At 35.2% G+C, this 20,913-nt stretch overlaps 1 protein-coding gene across 2 annotated transcripts; it reads left to right on the top strand.

Moving 5' to 3' along the window:
* Nucleotides 1-1,198: 1,198 nt before the first annotated feature.
* Nucleotides 1,199-20,266, top strand: LOC121384555 (uncharacterized protein C2orf42-like). Of its 2 annotated transcripts, none has more exons than XM_041514997.1 (9): nucleotides 1,199-1,294; nucleotides 3,613-4,313; nucleotides 6,136-6,268; nucleotides 6,807-6,986; nucleotides 8,330-8,407; nucleotides 10,408-10,509; nucleotides 11,175-11,383; nucleotides 12,304-12,463; nucleotides 17,994-20,266. In XM_041514997.1, exons 2-9 carry the CDS (start codon nucleotides 3,621-3,623, stop codon nucleotides 18,200-18,202), a joined length of 1,764 nt encoding a protein of 587 aa, XP_041370931.1. In that variant the 5' UTR covers nucleotides 1,199-1,294; nucleotides 3,613-3,620; the 3' UTR covers nucleotides 18,203-20,266. The 2 variants fall into 2 exon arrangements, with proteins under 2 accessions (XP_041370931.1, XP_041370930.1); XM_041514996.1 differs by having other exon boundaries at nucleotides 8,330-8,455.
* The last annotated feature ends 647 nt before the right edge of the window (nucleotides 20,267-20,913 follow it).

Below are 20,913 nucleotides of genomic sequence, written 5' to 3'. Positions count from 1 at the left end.
TTTAGGAGATACCAAAATATTTTGGACACATGCATTGCTTGTTAATCTTAAATTCATGGTATAGCTAAAATTTAAGAAAAAGTTAAAGTTTGTTTTGTTTAATGATACCACTAGAGCACATGGATTTATTAATCATCAGCTATTGGATGTCAAACATTTGGTAATTTTGACATGTAGTCTTGTAGAGGAAATCTGCTACATTTTTCCATTAGTAGCAAGGAATCTGCACCATCCCACAGACAGGATAGCACATACCAAGGCCTTTGATATACCAGTCGTGGTGCACTGGCTGGAATGAGATATAGCCCAATGGACCCAGATGAGCACTTTACCAGTGGGCTATGTCCTACCCTTAAAACAAAAGAGTGAATGAGTAATATTTTTTAACAACCTATATCCAATCTAGGTTCAGGAACTCTAAAATAAAAGAATACATGATCGTGACAAAAGGTTATCTGGATGATGTAAGTTTAATCTTATTGGGCTGCAAGTACCGGTACTCTCTCTTAATGTAAAAGTGATAGATGCAGTCAAACCTGCTTAAGTTGACACCTGTCTTAAGTCATCTTAAGATTTTCCAATGTCTTAAAAATTATAATAAAAATTGACAAAATACAAATATAAAACAAAAAGAGTCAATATGAGAAGGCTAATTTTTTAAATTATATATAATATTTAAGATAGACCTAAATGTCCATAAAGAATGTAAAATCTTGACTAAATGTAATTTTTCTTTGAGATAATGATACAAGACATACACTTTCAAATATTCCTGATGCCAACCAATGCCAAAAATACAATAATTAATTTATTATTATATATATATATATGTATGTATGTATGTATGTATGTATGTATGTATGTATGTATGTATGTATGTATGTATGTATGTATGTTATTATTTATTTATTTATTTATTTATTTTTAATTCATAGTATTGTCATTAACTAGATAATCAATGGTTGGTCTGGTTTTAATCCCCACATGATTAACAAATTGCTACTTAATTCTTGCTGACATGCAATGAAATACAAAATAAAGTTCACAATGTCTTGTTTGCAGTTATAAAATGTAAAAGATAAATCCTAATCCGCACATTATAAATGTTTTTCCGAATCCACATTTTATATTAACGTAACGTACCCCCAATAAACGTAGAGTTCATATCATGTGCTCAGTAACAACCAATCGTCGCAGACGACATTTCATTTCTTTGATGCAGTTGGCAAGATGGCGGAATTGTCACTTTCATAATTTTTTGTATGGATTTTACACTCGTTTGAACTCATTAAGGGTATGCTATTTAAAAAATTGGAATACATTTTTATGTTGCGCTGTAAAATAAAGCACTGGACAGCTAATAAACATCTCAAGAAATCCAGAAAATGATTTATTTTGAAGTGTAATAATTGTAAACTAAAAATTAAGGAAAAAAGAATGAATTATAAAGTAGGGGCCTACAGGTTTTCGATAGCATAGGAACATATGAAGATGCAACGCACATTGTGATCAGTGCATGGCGTAATTGTAATGTAAGAGTTACCTGACTAAGTTTAGAGAAAATCTGTAGTGAAGTAAAATGTAATATTTTGCTTCTCACCAATGAAAAATGTCTGACGTTTTACTACCCACCCAAATTTATTATGTTTATAATAATAATATACTCATCTTTGTGCACTGAATGTAATTTGTGTTATAGTCTGACATGTAGTTACAGTGGGTTTGCAGTCCGAGGTATCGGCTATTTTTGGAATAAACTTTTGTTAGTGTCGTCTTAACATTTGTTGACATAACATGATTAAACATGGGTCCCTGATGATTTGTGGAATTTAATAATTTGTATTAGCATATTTTAAAACTGCTTTGTAATTTTATTATAATTATTAGTTGAAACTTTTTAATTGTTACTTGAACCAACAGTGCAGAACAATCTACATAACTGATGCAATCAAAAGTGCATACATGCTTACAATCGGCTGAGCTCAATGAACGAAAAAACATTGATAATTATTGAGTCGCGTTATTTACTATGTTCAAGTATAGAGGCACAAAACATAATATTTGCTGAAATTTGCATGGCTGAATTTATGTCTTGAAGCAATCAATAGAAAAGGAACTGTTTTTACAATTATTTTTTATTGATTTAGTAGTCAGCAGATTGTTGCATGGTTTTTAAACTGACTGTCTACACATACTGTGAGACGTGGAACATACACAAATGGTATGTGACATATTACTTTAAAAAAGAGAGAAATCCCAAATGGCACAACTTAATAGAGATGGCGACTCAACAGGGTACGAGTATACATGCAAATAGACAGAAAGAATTATGTTTTTGATAAATGCAAACAAATCAGTGTGAAATATTCCATCATATAAATTTTTTGCTTTTTTTTTTTAAAGTCTAAATTATGTGCCATTTTCAAAAACCTTGAAATGGTAAATGACCCCCACTCTAGCAAACAGGGTTGGGAATTCTCAGATCCGCTGTTTTCCTCTCGTGGAACATTGCATTTTCTCGCATTTTAATCATCCTTTCTTCAAAAATGTGTCAGATGGCTTAGATTTTAACCTAAGATTTCAAGAATTTCCAGGACCCCTCTAGATTTCCTCTTTTTTACAGTTCACCAATTCCCACCCCTGAGCAAAATATGTTAACATAAAGTTAAACATTTCCTTCCTATTCACTATATATTGTTTCCATGTATCTTGAACCTGCTGTCTACCATCTGGGTTTGACACTGTTACTGTATGCTGCCTCAGTTCTTTGATGACCAGAAAAAAGTTGAAATAAATTCCTTTACCAAATTCATGCAAAATTAACATATATATATATATATAGTTGATACTTATCAAATAGCCACAAACAATTTTGGGCTCATTTTCAAAATTAATCTATCCCTACCTGTACCAGTTTAATTTTATTTAACACAGTTGTAATGATTCTTATAATTTTTCTGTCAGATTGTACATTGATACACTCTGGGTGGGATATTATCTATATATAGCATTGATCAGTGTTCCTGGGTGGACCAGCAGGATTTTTTTTCAAATCTAACCAGTGCCCCACAACTGATACATGTATATATAGCAAAGGCTATGTTATAATATGCTGTCCTGTCCCATCTGACACCACTAGAGCACATTGATTTATTAATCATTAGCCAATGGATGTCAAACATTTGGTAATTTTGACATATTGTCTAAGAAAGGAAACCTTCAACATTTTTCCATAAGTAGCAAGGGATTATTTATATGCACCATCCCATAGATGGAATAGCACATACCACAGCCTTTGATATTCCAGTCACATCATTTCAAAGTATTTTAAAAAGAAAATAAAGAAAATTTACATTCATTATAGAATATATCTAAGACTGTAATAATAATAATAATAATAAAATCTTTATTAAATATATAGAAGGTACTGTAGTTCAATTAGTTCCAGAATATTGTCCCTTTAGGCCTTATTACTAATTATATATAACAATAATAATAATAATCTACACATAATTTTGTTTTTAATTATGACTAATGTTTAGAGAAACACTGTTGATATGTACAGTTGTATATATTTTTCTTACTTTCTATTGGGTTTTTTTCTAATTTCAGACTGAGAGATGTCTACTTCAGAGAAACTCAAAGCTCTGTTTGAAGATCTTGGCAAGCCCACCCTCCGTGGTGTGAGGAAATGCCCCAAGTGTGGCACCTATAATGGCACGAGAGGCATCAGCTGCAAGAACAAGAACTGTGACGTGGTCTTCAAGGAGCGTGAACGAAAGCGCGGTCACAGTGCGGACGCTGTGAAAATAATCACCGGCTCCACCGTGCAGGTGTTTTCTGTCCGACTGCGCGACCGTGGGCCGGACTACCGGGGCTTCGTCCAGTTGCCTCTTGTTCAGGACATGGATGGAAATCCGGCCACGGTGGTGGATCCATCGGTGTTGGCGCAGGCGGCACGATGCTATGTGGACACTTGCAGTCGTCACACCAATCAGCTGGGATTCACGGAAACGCCGTGTGCCCACATAAAATCGGCAATAGACTGCAACGCCGAGGCTCAGCCTCTGACGCTGAAGAATTCAGTTTTGAACTCGCTGCAAGTTTCCAATGAAACAAAGCAGGCAATATGGTTGTTGGCCACAGAAACGACAGGACCTCTGGTGCAGAGGGTGACGAAAAACATTATGGTTGTTAAGTGCAAGCCGTATCAAAAGCAGCCACTGGGCTTTCTCCATTTTTCCTTTTTTGAGTCGACTAGAAACAAGTCTAATCCAGATTATAGATTCCAGTGTAGCTGTAAGGCTTTTAAGGTAAGAAGATTGGTCTGTGTGAAAGTGGGTAATAACAATAATTAATGTTATTTGTCCAAATAACTTATTTTACAATTTACAGAGTATTGGTTTTGAAATTATTGCCAATATTTACATCAAAGCAAATAATGACAATGAATATAAAATTTTACAAATATTAAAATGATAAGAATAGTAATTAATTATGCATATATTATAAAATATCCTTTGTTGCTAATTGATAGAAACATTTTGCTGGTTTTCTCTGAAAATTGTTGCTTCAGAATTATCACATGTTTTGGAATTCTAAGAGCTGATGAAAAAAAGAATTAATCTGCTCTAGTGGTGCCATTTAAAAGCAAAACACTACTTTTAATGAATCATTACTAAGTGTGCAAACCAACCATAAAGAGGAATAGGAACAGATTGCAAGCTAGAATATTTGTAGCATGTTTGAGTGAAAGATCCCTTGCTGCTAATCGGAAGAGTAGCCCATGTAGTGGCAACAGCGGGTTTCCTCTCAAAAATCTGTGTGGTCCTTAACCATATGTCTGACGCCATATAACCGTAAATAAAATGTGTTGAGTGCGTCGTTAAATAAAACATTTCTTTCTTTGATATTAAGTTATTATATTTAATACAGACTATTCTGAAAAATAAAAATGTCGGAATTTACCAAAAGTCGTGTAAAAGTATACTTTTTTTGCCCGTCAATATTTTCAGTTGCCAGGGGCGACAGTTAAGATAGAACCCTGATATATATACAGACAGACCTCACCATTTAACGGGAGCTATTTCTAGCTCCCCATTACTCTTCTTTGCCTAGAATTCAAGGAGAGTAATTTTTAGCTCTCGTTAGTACAGGAATTAAGAAAAAAATAGTACTATATAAAAGAACAATATATAACTGGACAATATAGCAATATCTTAAATCATAACAATTGCGGATCCAAGTTTAGGGGGTTTAAACCATCCCCTTTAGCTGCCAAGTAAAATAAATGCATTGTTAATTTTTTTTCTTTTTTCCACCTGGAAATGCCCTCACCCACTCATGCGCGTGCACACACACACACACAGACACACACTTGCACCTGCAGACAGTCACATACACAGCTCACTGAGATACATGGATATGCAAGTATGCATTAATGATAATTTCCCCCCTCCCCCCTCCACTGTCAAAATCCTCGATCCGCTCTTCCATAATCGCTTCCTTCGTGTGTTTTTTTTTGCGGCATGGTCTGTACCTGTACCTGTATGTACTGCCTAGCACAGATTTAGGAGTATGGAGTGTGGGGTTTTCTCTTCTTCTTTTTTTAGGGGGGGGGGGGGGGGGGGGGAGGCAAATCATATGAAATCTTAGTTTAAAAAATACATGCAAAACTGTATTGACACACTCACAAATTCAAGGTACATATGACATATTTAATATTATTTACACGCAACAGATCACCTTATGTTCTTGAATGTTAATAGTTATGGCACTGGCAATCTATTTTGTGTATTACAGGTATTTCAACTTCTTGACTTCGATTGACTAGGCATTTCATTATTAAAAACTTTATGAAAGAATACATACATACATGTAGTTTATATTGGATAGTGAAACTGACCTGAGTATAGAACATGTATACATTGAAGATTTAGGTAAACATCAGACTGAAAATTTATTTTGTTTTAATTTAAACAAGTAATTTATACTTCATTAAAAATTAGAATGCTAGTTCTGCTTTTTATTTTGAATTGAGATTTTAAAAGCACATCTGATCTGGTTTTAACTGTAACTACTGAATGTTTTGAAGTCACCTTGTTTGTAATTTTCTTTCTTTTCGACTATTTTCAGCACTCTAAACAAGGTGTGCTTAAAGAAGACACATTAAAAAGATGTGTTCATTTCTATGCATGTGTGTGCGCATTCGCCAGTGATGAAAAACTTGCCGAGGAATTCATGTACTACATTAATTTGGACAGTGCTGGTGGGTTGTTAATAAATCACTGCTTCTTGAAAGTAGGTGGCCGTGTTAATTACATTCCTATAAACAGTATAATGAATCTGTAATTAAGGTAATCTGTAAAATGTAGACAGTGTGAAAGTTACAAGTTGAGGGTCTTGTTATTTTAATATCTATATATATATATATATATATATACAAGTATAAAAACATGTGCAATTTTATTTAATTGATATATTTTGACAGCCAACCTCCACACAAATACACATACACACTCGCTCTCTGTCTGTCTCTCTCTCTCTCTCTCTCTCTCTCTCTCTCTCTCTCTCTCTCTCTCTCTCTCTCTCTCTCTCTCTCTCTCTCTCTCTCTCTCCCTCCCCCCCCCCCCCACTACTCTCTCTCTCGTTATCTATCTATCTCTATATATACATATCTCTCTCTGTCAAACACACACTTTCTCTCTCTTACACACCACAGATTTATTTTTAATAGCAAGCTAATTCTGTTGTTTTTTCCTGTACAGACTGGTGACATTAAACACACCTGTACTTACTATTTTTAGTTATTATCCCACCACACACAAGTATTGATTCTGCAGTTGAGCGACAGGTGGTGACAATCTACCAGACAGCTGATGGAGAGGTCACCACAGATAATAACACACTCGAGGTCATAGTCACAGAGGACGAGCTTCTTGGGGAAATATCGCCCAAGAAACGGAAGAAAGACGATGCTTTGATTGGTATTTATTGGATTTTCACAATCTGTTTCAGTCACTTAAACTTAAAGTGTGGTTAAAACTCATTAAAACATGTTTTTTATTTATTCAAACTGCATGCAATTTGTGGCCCAATAGGGTTCAAGAATGAAATGTTTTCAGCATTTTCTAGAATAATTAAAAACAGAAATTAGTTTGAAATTTCTTGACTTGGGTTCTAAAAAACCATACGGTTTATATTTTTTTACTTAAATTACAAATGTAGCATAGTATAAGTAGGTCACAGCAACCTACTTTCTAGGCATTACTGCACATTAACGGAAATCCGTGTCCAGGCCATATCTTAAAGTGCTGTTCCAGATGTATGATGTATTGAGCTATATCAATCAAGATATTATTTAATATGATTAGAAAAAAATGTAAACAAATTATATACCGGTATATTTTCCATTTAAAAATATTCCCCTGAAAAACAGAACCAGCTGAATTCGTTTCGGGAATTTCCGTAAGATTTGATCCGTGACGTCACGAAGGGAATTCCTTTCGATAGTCAGCGACATTGTTCATTGCTTCTTTTGTGTTTATTATGGTTAAACGGCGTGTTGTTGGCGGCTGTAGCAATACAAAAGCCGATAAATTTAGTCTTCACACATTTCCTAGTAATGTTGCTGTGAGAAATCTGTGTGTGAATTTGATTAAAACAACGTGAAAATACTAGACAGGAAGAAAATGCCGGAGACCGTTGACTGCATGCACTTTAGTTTTGATTCGTCTGAACTGGCTTGTCGGCTTAAGTGAGATATGGGAATACCATGTGTTATGGCTTTTAAAAAAAGATGCCGTACCAACAATTTTTCTGCGACACAAAACAAATGACAACAGCCGATGCCATCCACACCAAAACGACCTTGGGGTGCATATCGTCAATGTCCCAAATTGCGTTATAGAGCACATTGATTAATTAATTATCGGCTATTGGATGTCAAACATTTGCTAATTCTGACTTATAGTCAACAGAGGAAACCTGCTACATTTTTCCTAATGCAGCAAGGGATCTTTTATATGCACTTTCCCACAGATAGGAAAGCACATACCACAGCCTTTGACCAGTTGTGGTGTACTGGTTGAAGGGATCCACTATAGTGGTTTGATCCTGCGATGCAAGCACCTCAGGAAAGCGCTCAACCGACTGATCTAAATCGTGCCAACTCTTGTTTTCATAAATCATTGATGTCATCATGATGATTTGCTGTCTTTTAAAAATTTACACATCTATGCAATGTTCAATCACACACCTAATTTCCTTGTTTACTATTCATTAAAATACAATTATTTTAAGGAAATAATTGTTTTTCGTCTTTTTACAGCTCAAGCAAGCAGTGCTCTGTTAACCTTGCAAGAGGGACCACCTGCACAAAAGAAATCTAGTCCGGGCAAGCAAACAGGTGTTAATACTCCCAAAAAACCAGCCAGCATACCCAAACTTCCCTTTGGTAAATTATAGGCCAGTCACGTTATTTTTGATTAGTATGCCACTTTATAAGTTTACTTAGTAAATAATTTTTTTAATTTTTTAAATTCAGTTTTCACTCTAATTTTTGCATCAGCTATCTTTAAAACAACATTTCTGAATGAGCTGCCTTGAAATGACACTGTGTGGTAAATTACAGGCCAGTGATATTATCTATGATCGGTACAGCTCTTGTAAACTATTTACATGTATGTGTTAAATAGTTTGGTACCCTACCTCTGTATATTACTTTCATTGTTGAATCGGTTAGCTTCAAAACAATATTTTTAATTGAGCTGCGATCACAACACTCAATGTGATAAATATAGACCAATAATATAGTATTTCACCAATATTTTTGTTTACATCTAAGCAATCATACAAACATTAGACAATGTAGCAATTAAACGAGAATGGGTTTTTTACTTTCAACCTCAGACAGGGCTTCAAAATTGACTAGCCATGATTAAAAATTCACTAGCCCTACTTTACTTTAAGTTTATACAATTTTACTAATAGTAATAATTGGCTATGTCACCTAAAGAGGGATATAGAGCCTAAAACCACTAATACTGGGGGGTTGGGGTAGGATATTCATATTTACAAAATAGACTTAAATGCAGCATTTGACAACTGTTTTTTCACTAGCCATTAGGCATGGCAATAGTAGTTATTTACTAGCCCAACATTGAATATCACTAGTCATGGGAGTTGGGCTACCATAATCTAGAAGCCTTTTTTGAAGAGAATAGCCTGTGGTGTCGTGCTATTACAAAAAATTAATGATATGACATTCTGTTCTAAATGCAGGTATCAACTCTGTTTTACACATTAATTATGTGAGTTGACCCATTTCAACTTTGCATAACTTAACAGTCAAATTAATTCTGATACCAACACTCTTTTCAGTGGGATCTAAATCTGTCACCTACATGTTAATTGTTGCAATATCAGTGTAATCCTTTATTCATAATTTGTATGTCACTTCATAAACTTGGTGTGCTACAAAGTGATATAAACCGTGAAACCTGTCTAAACCAGACCCCAAACAAACAGGAATCCTGTCAAAACCGGCCACGTTTTATGGTCTCAAATTTTAAATTTTTTTAAATGTGACCATCTAAAGAGCAAATTCTGTCTAAATCCGATGACTATTAAGTCCCCAGCATGGTCTGGTTTAGACAGTTTTTACAGTACATGTATATTAAAATTCTTATATTTTTGGCTCTGCTGTACTGAAAATAAGAAATCTGATTTGCAACAATACATGATGTCATTTTGAAATTAACATTTTTAAACCTCTACATTTAATTTGGTATGTATTTGGTACCAGGGAACTTTATGTTTAGTATCACATCTAGATTTGCTGTGCTAATTTCAGAAATCACTACATCTTTCTAAAACGTTAAATAGTAGTTGCTAACCAGTTTTCAAATAGCATCTGGGTTTTTTTACATGTATTCTGTTACTTTTGCAATGAAATAAATTATGAAATATATTTTCTGAATTAAACCCAGGTAATTTATCATTCATCCAGGGTTGGGACGTAGCTCAGTGGTACAGCGCTTGTCTGATGCATGATCGATCTCTCATCGATTCGCGTCGGTGGGCCCATTGCGCTATTTCTCATTCAGCCATTGCGCTATTTCTCGTTCAGCCAGTGCTCCACAACTGGTGTAACAAAGGTCGTGGTATGTACTTTCCTGGATGGTGCATATAAAAAATCCCTTGCTGTTAATCGAAAAGAATAGCCCATGAAGTGGTGACAGCGGGTTTCCTCTCTCAATATCTGTGTGGTCTGATGCCATATAACTGTAAATAAAATGTGTTGACTACGTAGTTAAATAAAACATTTAATTCATTCATTATCATTCATCCTGTGGGTTTTTTGTATGTTATTGTTTTATTATAATGTCATGTACATTTTGGTTGTAGTTCACCTTGCATTGGACGAAGGAGCAACTGGCATCACATTTCACGAATGGCTGGCGAGTGTTACAGAGAGAATTAACCAGACTATGCACTATCAGTTTGATGGTAAATCGATCTGTTCTGTATTACAGGGCTCGAAACAAGAAGTAAAATATGGCCTGCTGGTGTTATTTTAACATAACAGCTCAAAAGAAAAAAAATGACCTCTTGGAAATAAGACGGCATCAAATGAGGGAATGGTTTGAGATAGTGTGTAATTTTTTTGAGGACATCTGAGGTGTATTTTAGAATATTATGGAATTAAAATATAACAGCATATATAGAGAATAGTTGGTTACTGTCTTAATGTTATGTGTACCAGTGTGTAATTTTGGTTAAAAAAATTGAAGTGTCATAAGGACTCCCTGTTTGCAAATATTTAGAACCCGCCACTAACCCAGCGAACCCTGCCATGCGTCTCTAGTAGAACAGAAGATACACTAAATGTTTTGCATGAAACCATGGAAAAGATCACTATTCAAGACTGGTTTCCCAGGATTTTGAGATATATGTTGACTGTGTCATTTCGAAGAATGTAATTTGTACAAATAATTTTTATGAGCCATGCTGACTCGTATGCTAGCCAAGCTAGAGAGTCTTATATGATTCTTGCGAGCCACAGGCTCCCGGACTCTCCTGAAAATTGCACACTGTGTATTATTGCTGACATGTTATATAAATGGCTTTGGTTCAATATCACATTTTTAACTTTCTTTGTTAAAACATTTCAGGCAACCCCGATCCCCTGGTGTTCCATGCCCCGCAAGTATTTTTTGATTGTTTACAACAACGAATCTCATCTGGGAGCCGAAAGAAACGTCTGCCTAACTACACGACAGGCTTTGTTCGCAAGGATGCCCTCCCTCTAGGAACCTTCACAAAATACACGTGGCACATGACCAACATACTGCATGTCAAGCAGATATTCGACACTGTTGAGGTTTGTAAGATAGCAAAGTCTGCTGATGCATGGTGTTTTGTAGTTTTCATGGAAGGCATTTATTAATCATTTACTGGTCCAGCTAGAAGGGAAGGTTTGGTCTTTGTCTGTCCATCTGTTTCTCCCACATATAGTTTTCCAGATGATTTTTTTCTCACAATGCCTCAAGATATTGAGCTGAAATGTTGTGTATAACTTTATCATGTAGAGTTACAAATCCTTTTTCATTTTATTTTATTTCAACTTATTTTCCTGCTTATATCCAATTAAGGTTCAAGCACGCTGTCCTGGGCACACACTTCAGCTATCTGGGCTGTCTTTTGAGAACAGTGGTTTAGTTGTTAGTGGTTAGTGGTTAGTGAGAGAGTAGAGGGTGTAGTGGCCTTACACCTACCCATCGAGTCATTAAAACTCACTCTGGATGGGAGCGGGTACCGAGCTGCGAACCCAGTACCTACCAGCCTTATGTCCGATGGCTTAATCATGACACCACTGAGGCTGGTTACAAATCCAGTTTGACTCTTATGGGGATTTGCAAAATTTTGACCACTACACTCTCTTTTCTCTCACATCCACTAACCCACTAACCACTAACCCACTGTCCTGAACAGAGCCCAGATAGCCGAGGTGTGTGTGCCTAGGACAACGCGCTTGAACCTTAATTGGATATAAGCACGAAAATAAGTTGAAATGAAATGATGCACTGATAGGTCAATTTCCAGTTATATTCAGATTACATTTACTCTTTATTCAGAAGCGGGCCAGTATAGCTTTATTTAGTACATAATTAAGTCTTGACACATGCTATTTAATTACTTTTCAAATGAGGAAATGAAACATTTGAATTACTTTTAGTGACATTGAAATGTATTATATGTTAAATCTTGTAATATTTGTCAGTTTTTCACCACTTTGTACAGATGCCATTGGAAATTACACGTAATTTTGTGGAAAATCATGATGGAACTTACGACTTGTACGAAGTGCCAAAAGTAGAAGTGGAAAACGTAGATGATTCCTTCAAGGGAAAGAACCCAACACCAATTCGTCCTTTTGAATTAAAAACATTCCTTAAAGTTGGTGAGTAATGGTTTCTTTAATAATTCAGTCAGGGCTTCTAGATTATGGTAGCCCGACTCCCATGGCTAGTGACATTCAATGTTGGGCTAGTAAATAATTACTATTGCCATGCCCGATGGCTAGTGAATTGTTTTTTTGTGAAATTGCAGTTAAGTATTTGTAAATACATGCCCCCACCCCAACCCCAATGTTAGTGTTTTTAAGCTCTATCTCCCTCTTTAGGTGACATATCTGATTATTACTATTATTTAGTAAAATTGTATTAACTTAAAGTAAAGTAGGGCTAGTGAAATTTAAATTGTGGCTAGTAAAAAAAATTAATCATTGATCCCATGGCTAGTCAATTTAAAAAAAATTCTAGAAGCCCTGATTCAGTGCATGTTTAATCGTCCTAATGCTTGTAAGAGCTTAAAAATAATTTTATTTCCTAATATATATTTAACAATTATTGGGTGGTAAATATACAGAACCTCACATACATTGTTTTATCTTCCTGTTTAAGTTCATTTTGTGCAAGAATATATATACCACGAGACCACGTAGGGGTTGAGTGGTATGTTCTTGCGCAAAATAAACAATTGCAATAAATAGGAAGCAAAAACAGCGTATGTGAGGTTCTGTATTTATTACATACCTTCTTTTACTTTTTACAAATCGGTTTTTAATTTAACGTCATAAATACAGTTTCTTAAATCTATGATCAATCCTCCTTTCATGGATATACTTAACGTTAAGAATTATACTCTGCAGCAATCTTGTGTAATGTTTCAAATGCAATGTGATGTAATTTGTAAATCATATATGACATCAATAACAAAACGGCTCTAACTCCAGTAAAAATAAAAAGGGAATTCTCCATTTACAAGTTCACATATGTGTGATACAAGATAAATTTATCACACGGTTTGAAAATGTCTTAATCTTTATCTTTAGTAAGATTGAATAGGTATGTAATAAAATCCACTTTAGGCCTCTACAAATAGAACATCCAGAAACACGTAATATACAGATACTAAATAAGAAAATGTAATAGATCTATCAGGTAGTTTAATTTAAATGTGCATAAGGAAATGCAAGTGAAATCAGAAGGAAATGTATATTTTTTAATTTAAAGATGCATTCCACGCATTTTTATTTATGGTTATTTGTATTAAAAAAAAACAAGCATAAGGTTAAGGAGCACTTAGATAATGAAAGAGGAAAGACACTGCTGCCATTTCCATGGGCTGCTCTTTTTGATTAGCAGCAAGGTATCTTTTATATATATCATCCCACAGACAGGGTATTACTTACATGGCCTTTGTTAACGCCAGTTGTGGAGCACCGGCTGGGACGAGAAACAGTTCAATGGGTCCACCAACATGGATTGATCTTAGATTCAAGGGACAGTCCTGAGTTTACAACCATTGTAAACAGTTTCCGACCAATAGAGCCTTTTCGATGACATAACATACAAATTAAGTACATTTTCTTATTTAAAATACCAGTGTCTGTATTTACAAGGTGTTTGTTGTTGACCTAATGTTTGAGGTAGCCCAGACCGGATTTTACCTCTCAAAATTTTTGTACAAAGTAAAGTAAAAACTGAGTGCTACAAACATTAGTATACGACTGCAACCGCATTCGATATACAAACACTGGTATTCTAAACAAGAAAATGTATTTAGTATGAAATTAGTAGTCGCCAACAAGGCTCTGTTATTGCAAACATCTTACAATGGCTGTAAACTCAGTATTTAGTATGAAATAGTAGTCACCATCAAGGCTCTGTTATCGCAAACATCTTACAATGGCTGCAAACTCAGTATTTAGTATGAAATAGTAGTGGCCAACAAGACTCTGTTATCGCAAACATCTTACAATGGCTGCAAACTCAGTATTTAGTATGAAATGGTAGTCACCAACAAGGCTCTGTTGTCGCAAACATCTTACAATGGCTGTAAACTCAGTCGCCAACAAGGCTCTGTTAGTACAATGGCTGCAAAAGTATTTAGTATAGTAGTTATCGCAAACACCAGTCGCCAACAAGGCTCTGTTATCGCAAACATCTTACAATGGCTGCAAACTCAGTATTTAGTATGAAATGGTAGTCACCAACAAGGCTCTGTTATCGCAAACATCTTACAATGGCTGCAAACTCAGTATTTAGTATGAAATAGTAGTCGCCAACAAGGCTCTGTTATCGCAAACATCTTACAATGGCTGCAAACTCAGTATTTAGTATGAAATGGTAGTCACCAACAAGGCTCTGTTATCGCAAACATCTTACAATGGCTGTAAACTCAGTATTTAGTATGAAATAGTAGTCGCCAACAAGGCTCTGTTATCGCAAACATCTTACAATGGCTGTAAACTCAGTATTTAGTATGAAATAGTAGTCGCCAACAAGGCTCTGTTATCGCAAACATCTTACAATGGCTGCAAACTCAGTATTTAGTATGAAATAGTAGTCACCATCAAGGCTCTGTTATCGCAAACATCTTACAATGGCTGCAAACTCAGTATTTAGTATGAAATAGTAGTCACCATCAAGGCTCTGTTGTCGCAAACATCTTACAATGGCTGCAAACTCAGTATTTAGTATGAAATAGTAGTCACCAACAAGGCTCTGTTATCGCAAACATCTTACAATGGCTGCAAACTCAGTATTTAGTATGAAATAGTAGTCACCAACAAGGCTCTGTTATCGCAAACATCTTACAATGGCTGCAAACTCAGTATTTAGTACGAAATAGTAGTCACCAACAAGGCTCTGTTATCGCAAACATCTTACAATGGCTGCAAACTCAGTATTTAGTATGAAATAGTAGTCACCATCAAGGCTCTGTTATCGCAAACAAATCTTACAAGTCGCCAACAAGGCTCTGTTATCGCAAACATCTTACAATGGCTGCAAACTCAGTATTTAGTATGAAATAGTAGTCACCATCAAGGCTCTGTTATCGCAAACATCTTACAATGGCTGCAAACTCAGTATTTAGTATGAAATAGTAGTCGCCAACAAGGCTCTGTTATCGCAAACATCTTACAATGGCTGCAAACTCAGTATTTAGTATGAAATAGTAGTCACCATCAAGGCTCTGTTGTCGCAAACATCTTACAATGGCTGCAAACTCAGTATTTAGTATGAAATAGTAGTCACCAACAAGGCTCTGTTATCGCAAACATCTTACAATGGCTGCAAACTCAGTATTTAGTATGAAATAGTAGTCGCCAACAAGGCTCTGTTATCGCAAACATCTTACAATGGCTGCAAACTCAGTATTTAGTATGAAATAGTAGTCACCATCAAGGCTCTGTTATCGCAAACATCTTACAATGGCTGCAAACTCAGTATTTAGTACGAAATAGTAGTCACCAACAAGGCTCTGTTATCGCAAACATCTTACAATGGCTGCAAACTCAGTATTTGAAATAGTAGTCACCATCAAGGCTCTGTTATCGCAAACATCTTACAATGGCTGCAAACTCAGTATTTAGTATGAAATAGTAGTCACCATCAAGGCTCTGTTATCGCAAACATCTTACAATGGCTGTAAACTCAGTATTTAGTATGAAATAGTAGTCACCATCAAGGCTCTGTTGTCGCAAACATCTTACAATGGCTGCAAACTCAGTATTTAGTATGAAATAGTAGTCGCCAACAAGGCTCTGTTATCGCAAACATCTTACAATGGCTGCAAACTCAGTATTTAGTATGAAATAGTAGTCGCCAACAAGGCTCTGTTATCGCAAACATCTTACAATGGCTGCAAACTCAGTATTTAGTATGAAATAGTAGTCACCATCAAGGCTCTGTTATCGCAAACATCTTACAATGGCTGCAAACTCAGTATTTAGTATGAAATAGTAGTCGCCAACAAGGCTCTGTTATCGCAAACATCTTACAATGGCTGCAAACTCAGTATTTAGTATGAAATAGTAGTGACAATGGTAGTCACCATCAAGGCTCTGTTATCGCAAACATCTTACAATGGCTGCAAACTCAGTATTTAGTATGAAATAGTAGTCGCCAACAAGGCTTGGTTATCGCAAACATCTTACAATGGCTGCAAACTCAGTATTTAGTATGAAATAGTAGTCGCCAACAAGGCTCTGTTATCGCAAACATCTTACAATGGCTGTAAACTCAGTATTTAGTATGAAATGGTAGTCGCCATCAAGGCTCTGTTATCGCAAACATCTTACAATGGCTGCAAACTCAGTATTTAGTATGAAATAGTAGTCGCCAACAAGGCTCTGTTATCGCAAACATCTTACAATGGCTGCAAACTCAGGACCGTCCCTTTAAGAGCACATCATGTGAGCACTTTACCACTAATCTATGTTCCGTCCTGAGTGAACTTGATATTTTGAACAGTAGTGTTTTGATTGGTAAAATTATCTGTACTTGCAATGTTATTTATTAGCATTGGTTAAATGTGCTGCTCTAAAGTCGAAGTGGCCAGTAATATAGGATTTCAGTGAATGAGGGTAATTTTTTACCCAAAAGATCATGTTTGACATTTTAATTTCTTTTTATTCAATCCTTGTAAAAGCCGATATATTTTTGGTACTGGGATATTGATAAACATCCATTAATCAGGGAACACTTTGTGTTCAAAATTATCATTAGTGATAGTTACTAATTTAAAATTAGCAAATGCTATTTAACATTGTAGAATATAGTAGTGATCTTCAAAACGGGGGTGGGATTTAGTTCCGTCGGTTGAGTGCTAGCCATATGTGCTTGTATTGCATGATCGAATCACCTATCGAACCACCTTGGTGGATCCATTCAACTGGTTAGTTTTTTCTCGTTCCAACCAGTGCATCACAACTGGTCAACGGCTGTGGTATGTGCTTTTCTGTATGTGGGAAAGTGCATATAAAAATGTAGCGGTTTTTTTTTCATCTGATGACTACATGTCGGAATTACCAAATGTTTGACATCCAATAGTCGATGATTAATTTATCAGTGTGCTCTAGTGGTGTCATTAAACAAAACAAACTTTAACATTTGATCTCGAAAACTTGCATAGTGAATTACATCTTCATAAATCAAGGCTAATATTCGTTCCTTGTATTCAGCCTTGATACATGTCGTCAAGAAATCGTGCCACAAAATGCTTAAATTTCATTGGATGCGATGAGATCTGATTGCAACGAATCGCAACGCTCCTTATAGATTCCCTTGTTATTGTAAACAAAGATGGCAGCATCAGCACCCGTGGAAACGTGTCATGTTTGTCACGATATGTTAAAAAAAAGGATTCGGCGGTTAATTTTTTATATTGCTTTCAAGATTGTCACATGTTACCGATGCTGTGATTGGTCAGCGATGTCATTGTGTAAGGGACATAATCGGTGTTACAAATTTTCTTCCAACAGAGGGCGCTAGTAGTGGATATCAGTAATCTTGACTACATGTATCAAAGCTGAATACGAGGAACGAATATTAGCCTTGATTTATGAAAATGAGTGAATTAAGAAATAATACTGATCAGATGTTCCCTATTCATTCATTCATTCATTCATTCTCTTCTTCCAGGTCCTGTGTCGTCTGAACAAAAAGAGCCACACCCATTCATCATCGAGTGGATACCTGACATTTTACCCAAATCTCGTATAGGAGAATTGAGAATTAAATTTGAATATGGCCATCAGCGGAATGGCCAAGTCGAACATCGAATATCATCTCCGTCACCTGAAATATCTGCAGTGCAAACAATTCAATTGCAAGAGATGTGCCAAACGTGAAAGTGCTGTTAACGTAGTGTCTAGTCAATGCTGTGAATGTCTGTGCATATTTATTAAACCAAAAACTGTGTGCAATTGGAAACGAGGTTTCTAAAAGTGGATGTTTTTGACTGCTTGAGATTTCTTCTTGTTTTTTTTTTAATTCTACAAACGTGGTACTTGTACTGATGTAGTATTAAGAATGATGATAGGTGTTTGGTGCCAAATGTATCCACACTTATTAAATACCTAAGCTTTGAAAAGGTTCAACAAACCAGCAACATTTCCGGGATATAGTATTAGTATAAGACATAATATGCAATTCCACATAATATAAGACACATATTTCCTTCTATTTTTTTGCAAAGTAATAAATTGATTACCTAGATGTTAAGGTATCTTAATTTTGTCTTCTTTATATTTGGTACCAAATTCCTGTGACAGAAAAAAAGTATTATCTACTATTGGCTGGCCTCTGTTTACCACGTTTAGACTTCTAATATTAAAAAATGTTTACTAACACAGCTTATGTTTTCTCAGTATATTGTTAATTACATTTTTTGGCTTGCATCAACCCAATGATAGGTTTGACCATCATGAATTACTCGCTTGAAATTCAAAAGTCTGAGCTTGCCAAAGCTTCTATCTCAATTATATTTTTATTGTTTAATGTCACGGACTCTAGTTTGCAAGGTAAGAACCTTTGTTTTGCATAAAATGCATTTGGAGCTACTACAAACAGGACAACCATTCACCAATGTTAAAGATCCCGTGCTACAAATAGATTATAGAAAAATGTAGTGAGTTTCCTTTCTTAGACTATATGTCAAACTTAACAAATGTTTGACATCCAATAGCCGATGATTAAAAAATCAGTGTGCTCTAGTGGTGTCGTTAAACAAAACAGAAACATTCACCAGAAATATACTGAACAATAAAAGAAACACAAATATTAATTCAGTTTTTTAAAAATTATTTCCAGTTTAGTTTAAATTCCATTAGCTTTGGTGTCTATTAAAATCATCAATGTCTTGAGAATAGTTTCGACCCATTTTGAGTTTATTTACCGAGTTAATTTTACAAAAATAGAAGAAGATATATTTAAATATTTACATTTCTTTTGATCCCTGGTATATATTGGTTTGCCAAAATTGTTAATTTAAGCAAGAACTTGCAAGAAATGTGTCATTTGACAATATCTTTTTTTTGTGTAAAAGCCAAAAATATTTTACCATGCATACATTGTAACAGGGTAACTGCCTCTAATTTGTGTTTTGAAATATACAGAAAATACTAGTATAAAAAAGCTCAAACTTTGTTTTATTTCATAATATATAATAATAATAATAATAATAAATTAGTTATTATATTGTTGGCATCAGGAACGTTTGAAAGTAGGTTTTTTGGGTGTGTTTTTTTGTACAAAAATTATCAGGAAGTGAAATACCAATTTGGGTTGCTACATACATGAGAATGATCCCAAAAAAAAGCTCATTATGCAGACACTGGTATTCTAAACAAGAAATTGTATTGAATTATTATCTAATTTTAAAAAGGGCTTTGTTCATCGGAAACATCTTACAATAGTCGGGGAAAACGTCCAGAACATTCTACAAAATACAGGTCACAGTTTGTGCAATATTACAATTCAGATCTGCATTCTTCATTTCAAATGTTGAAATGCATATATTCAATCCTGCACTGGATTGCTTGTGTGTATGTGTGCACACGTGTGTGTGATTTTGGTTTTTAGTTTATATCTTCTTTACATATTTTGTTTCAAACATCCAAGTCTTTTTTTTTTTTTTATATCTTTTTTTTACATTAACCTTTGGCTGGTTTTTCAGATGAAGTTACAAATGTCCCAATGTTTAATGGTTGTAACGATTGAAATTTTATTTAAATGATATATAAACAGTAGAAAATCGTATATGGATTTTCAGTGTTTTAAAAAGGTCAGTGTTTCATATGAAAATTAACAGGTTTCATATCTGTCATGGAATTTTCAAATTTTATTTTCCAGGCTTAGAATGTTATGGACTTTTGAGGTGTTAATAAAAAGATGTGTGAACCTTGTTAAAAATAGAATGGGGGGGGGGGGGGGGTCGTGATTTGTTTCATATATGGGGTGTATGGCACGGATGCACCTGCATAAATTTAGGAATGTTACTGAAACTGAAATCCATTCCAACTTTCAGAGGGATGGGTGTAGGGAGCCATAAAGTGTCATGTTGAAGATATAATTTAAAAGTATATTTAAATTTTATACATCGGGTGTAGGTGTCAAACACTTTGATGGGAAAAGTCATTTACCACATATTTGCTGCTTATTTTGTTCTAGTCTTATCATTTGTCCTCATTTAGGATAGTGAAGAACAAATCCATTAGTATATTAAAAAAAAGGAATGTTTATATTTAATGACAATGATATCCCAGCACATTTTAAACTATAAAGGGGTGGGATGTTTCATTTCAACTTATTTTCGTGCTTTTATCCAATTACGGTTCAAGCACGATGTCCTGGGCACACACTTCAGCTATCTGGGCTGTCTGTTCAGGACAGTGGGTTAGTTGGTTAGTGGTTACTGAAAGAAGAGGGTGTAGTGGCATTACACTTACCCATTGAGCCCTTAAGAACTCGCTCTGGGTTGGAGTAGGTACCGGGATGTGAACCCTGTACCTACCAACCTGTAGTCCAATGGTTTAACCACGATGCCACCGAGGGCGGAAGG

The sequence above is a fragment of the Gigantopelta aegis genome, chromosome 10 (assembly GCF_016097555.1).
Source record: "Gigantopelta aegis isolate Gae_Host chromosome 10, Gae_host_genome, whole genome shotgun sequence".
NCBI classification, from domain to species: domain Eukaryota; kingdom Metazoa; phylum Mollusca; class Gastropoda; order Neomphalida; family Peltospiridae; genus Gigantopelta; species Gigantopelta aegis.
The sequence above is the reverse complement of the archived record's forward strand: the minus strand, read 5'-3'. Positions and strand labels throughout refer to the sequence as shown.

Excerpts from the sequence above, each read along its gene's own strand:
- LOC121384555 (XM_041514996.1), top strand. The coding sequence starts at position 3,621 with ATGTCTACTTCAGAGAAACTCAAAGCTCTGTTTGAAGATCTTGGCAAG. Across the intron at positions 6,987-8,329 it reads GAAAGACGATGCTTTGATTG|CTCAAGCAAGCAGTGCTCTG; the intron begins GTATTTATTGGA and ends GTCTTTTTACAG. Across the intron at positions 10,510-11,174 it reads TATGCACTATCAGTTTGATG|GCAACCCCGATCCCCTGGTG; the intron begins GTAAATCGATCT and ends AAAACATTTCAG.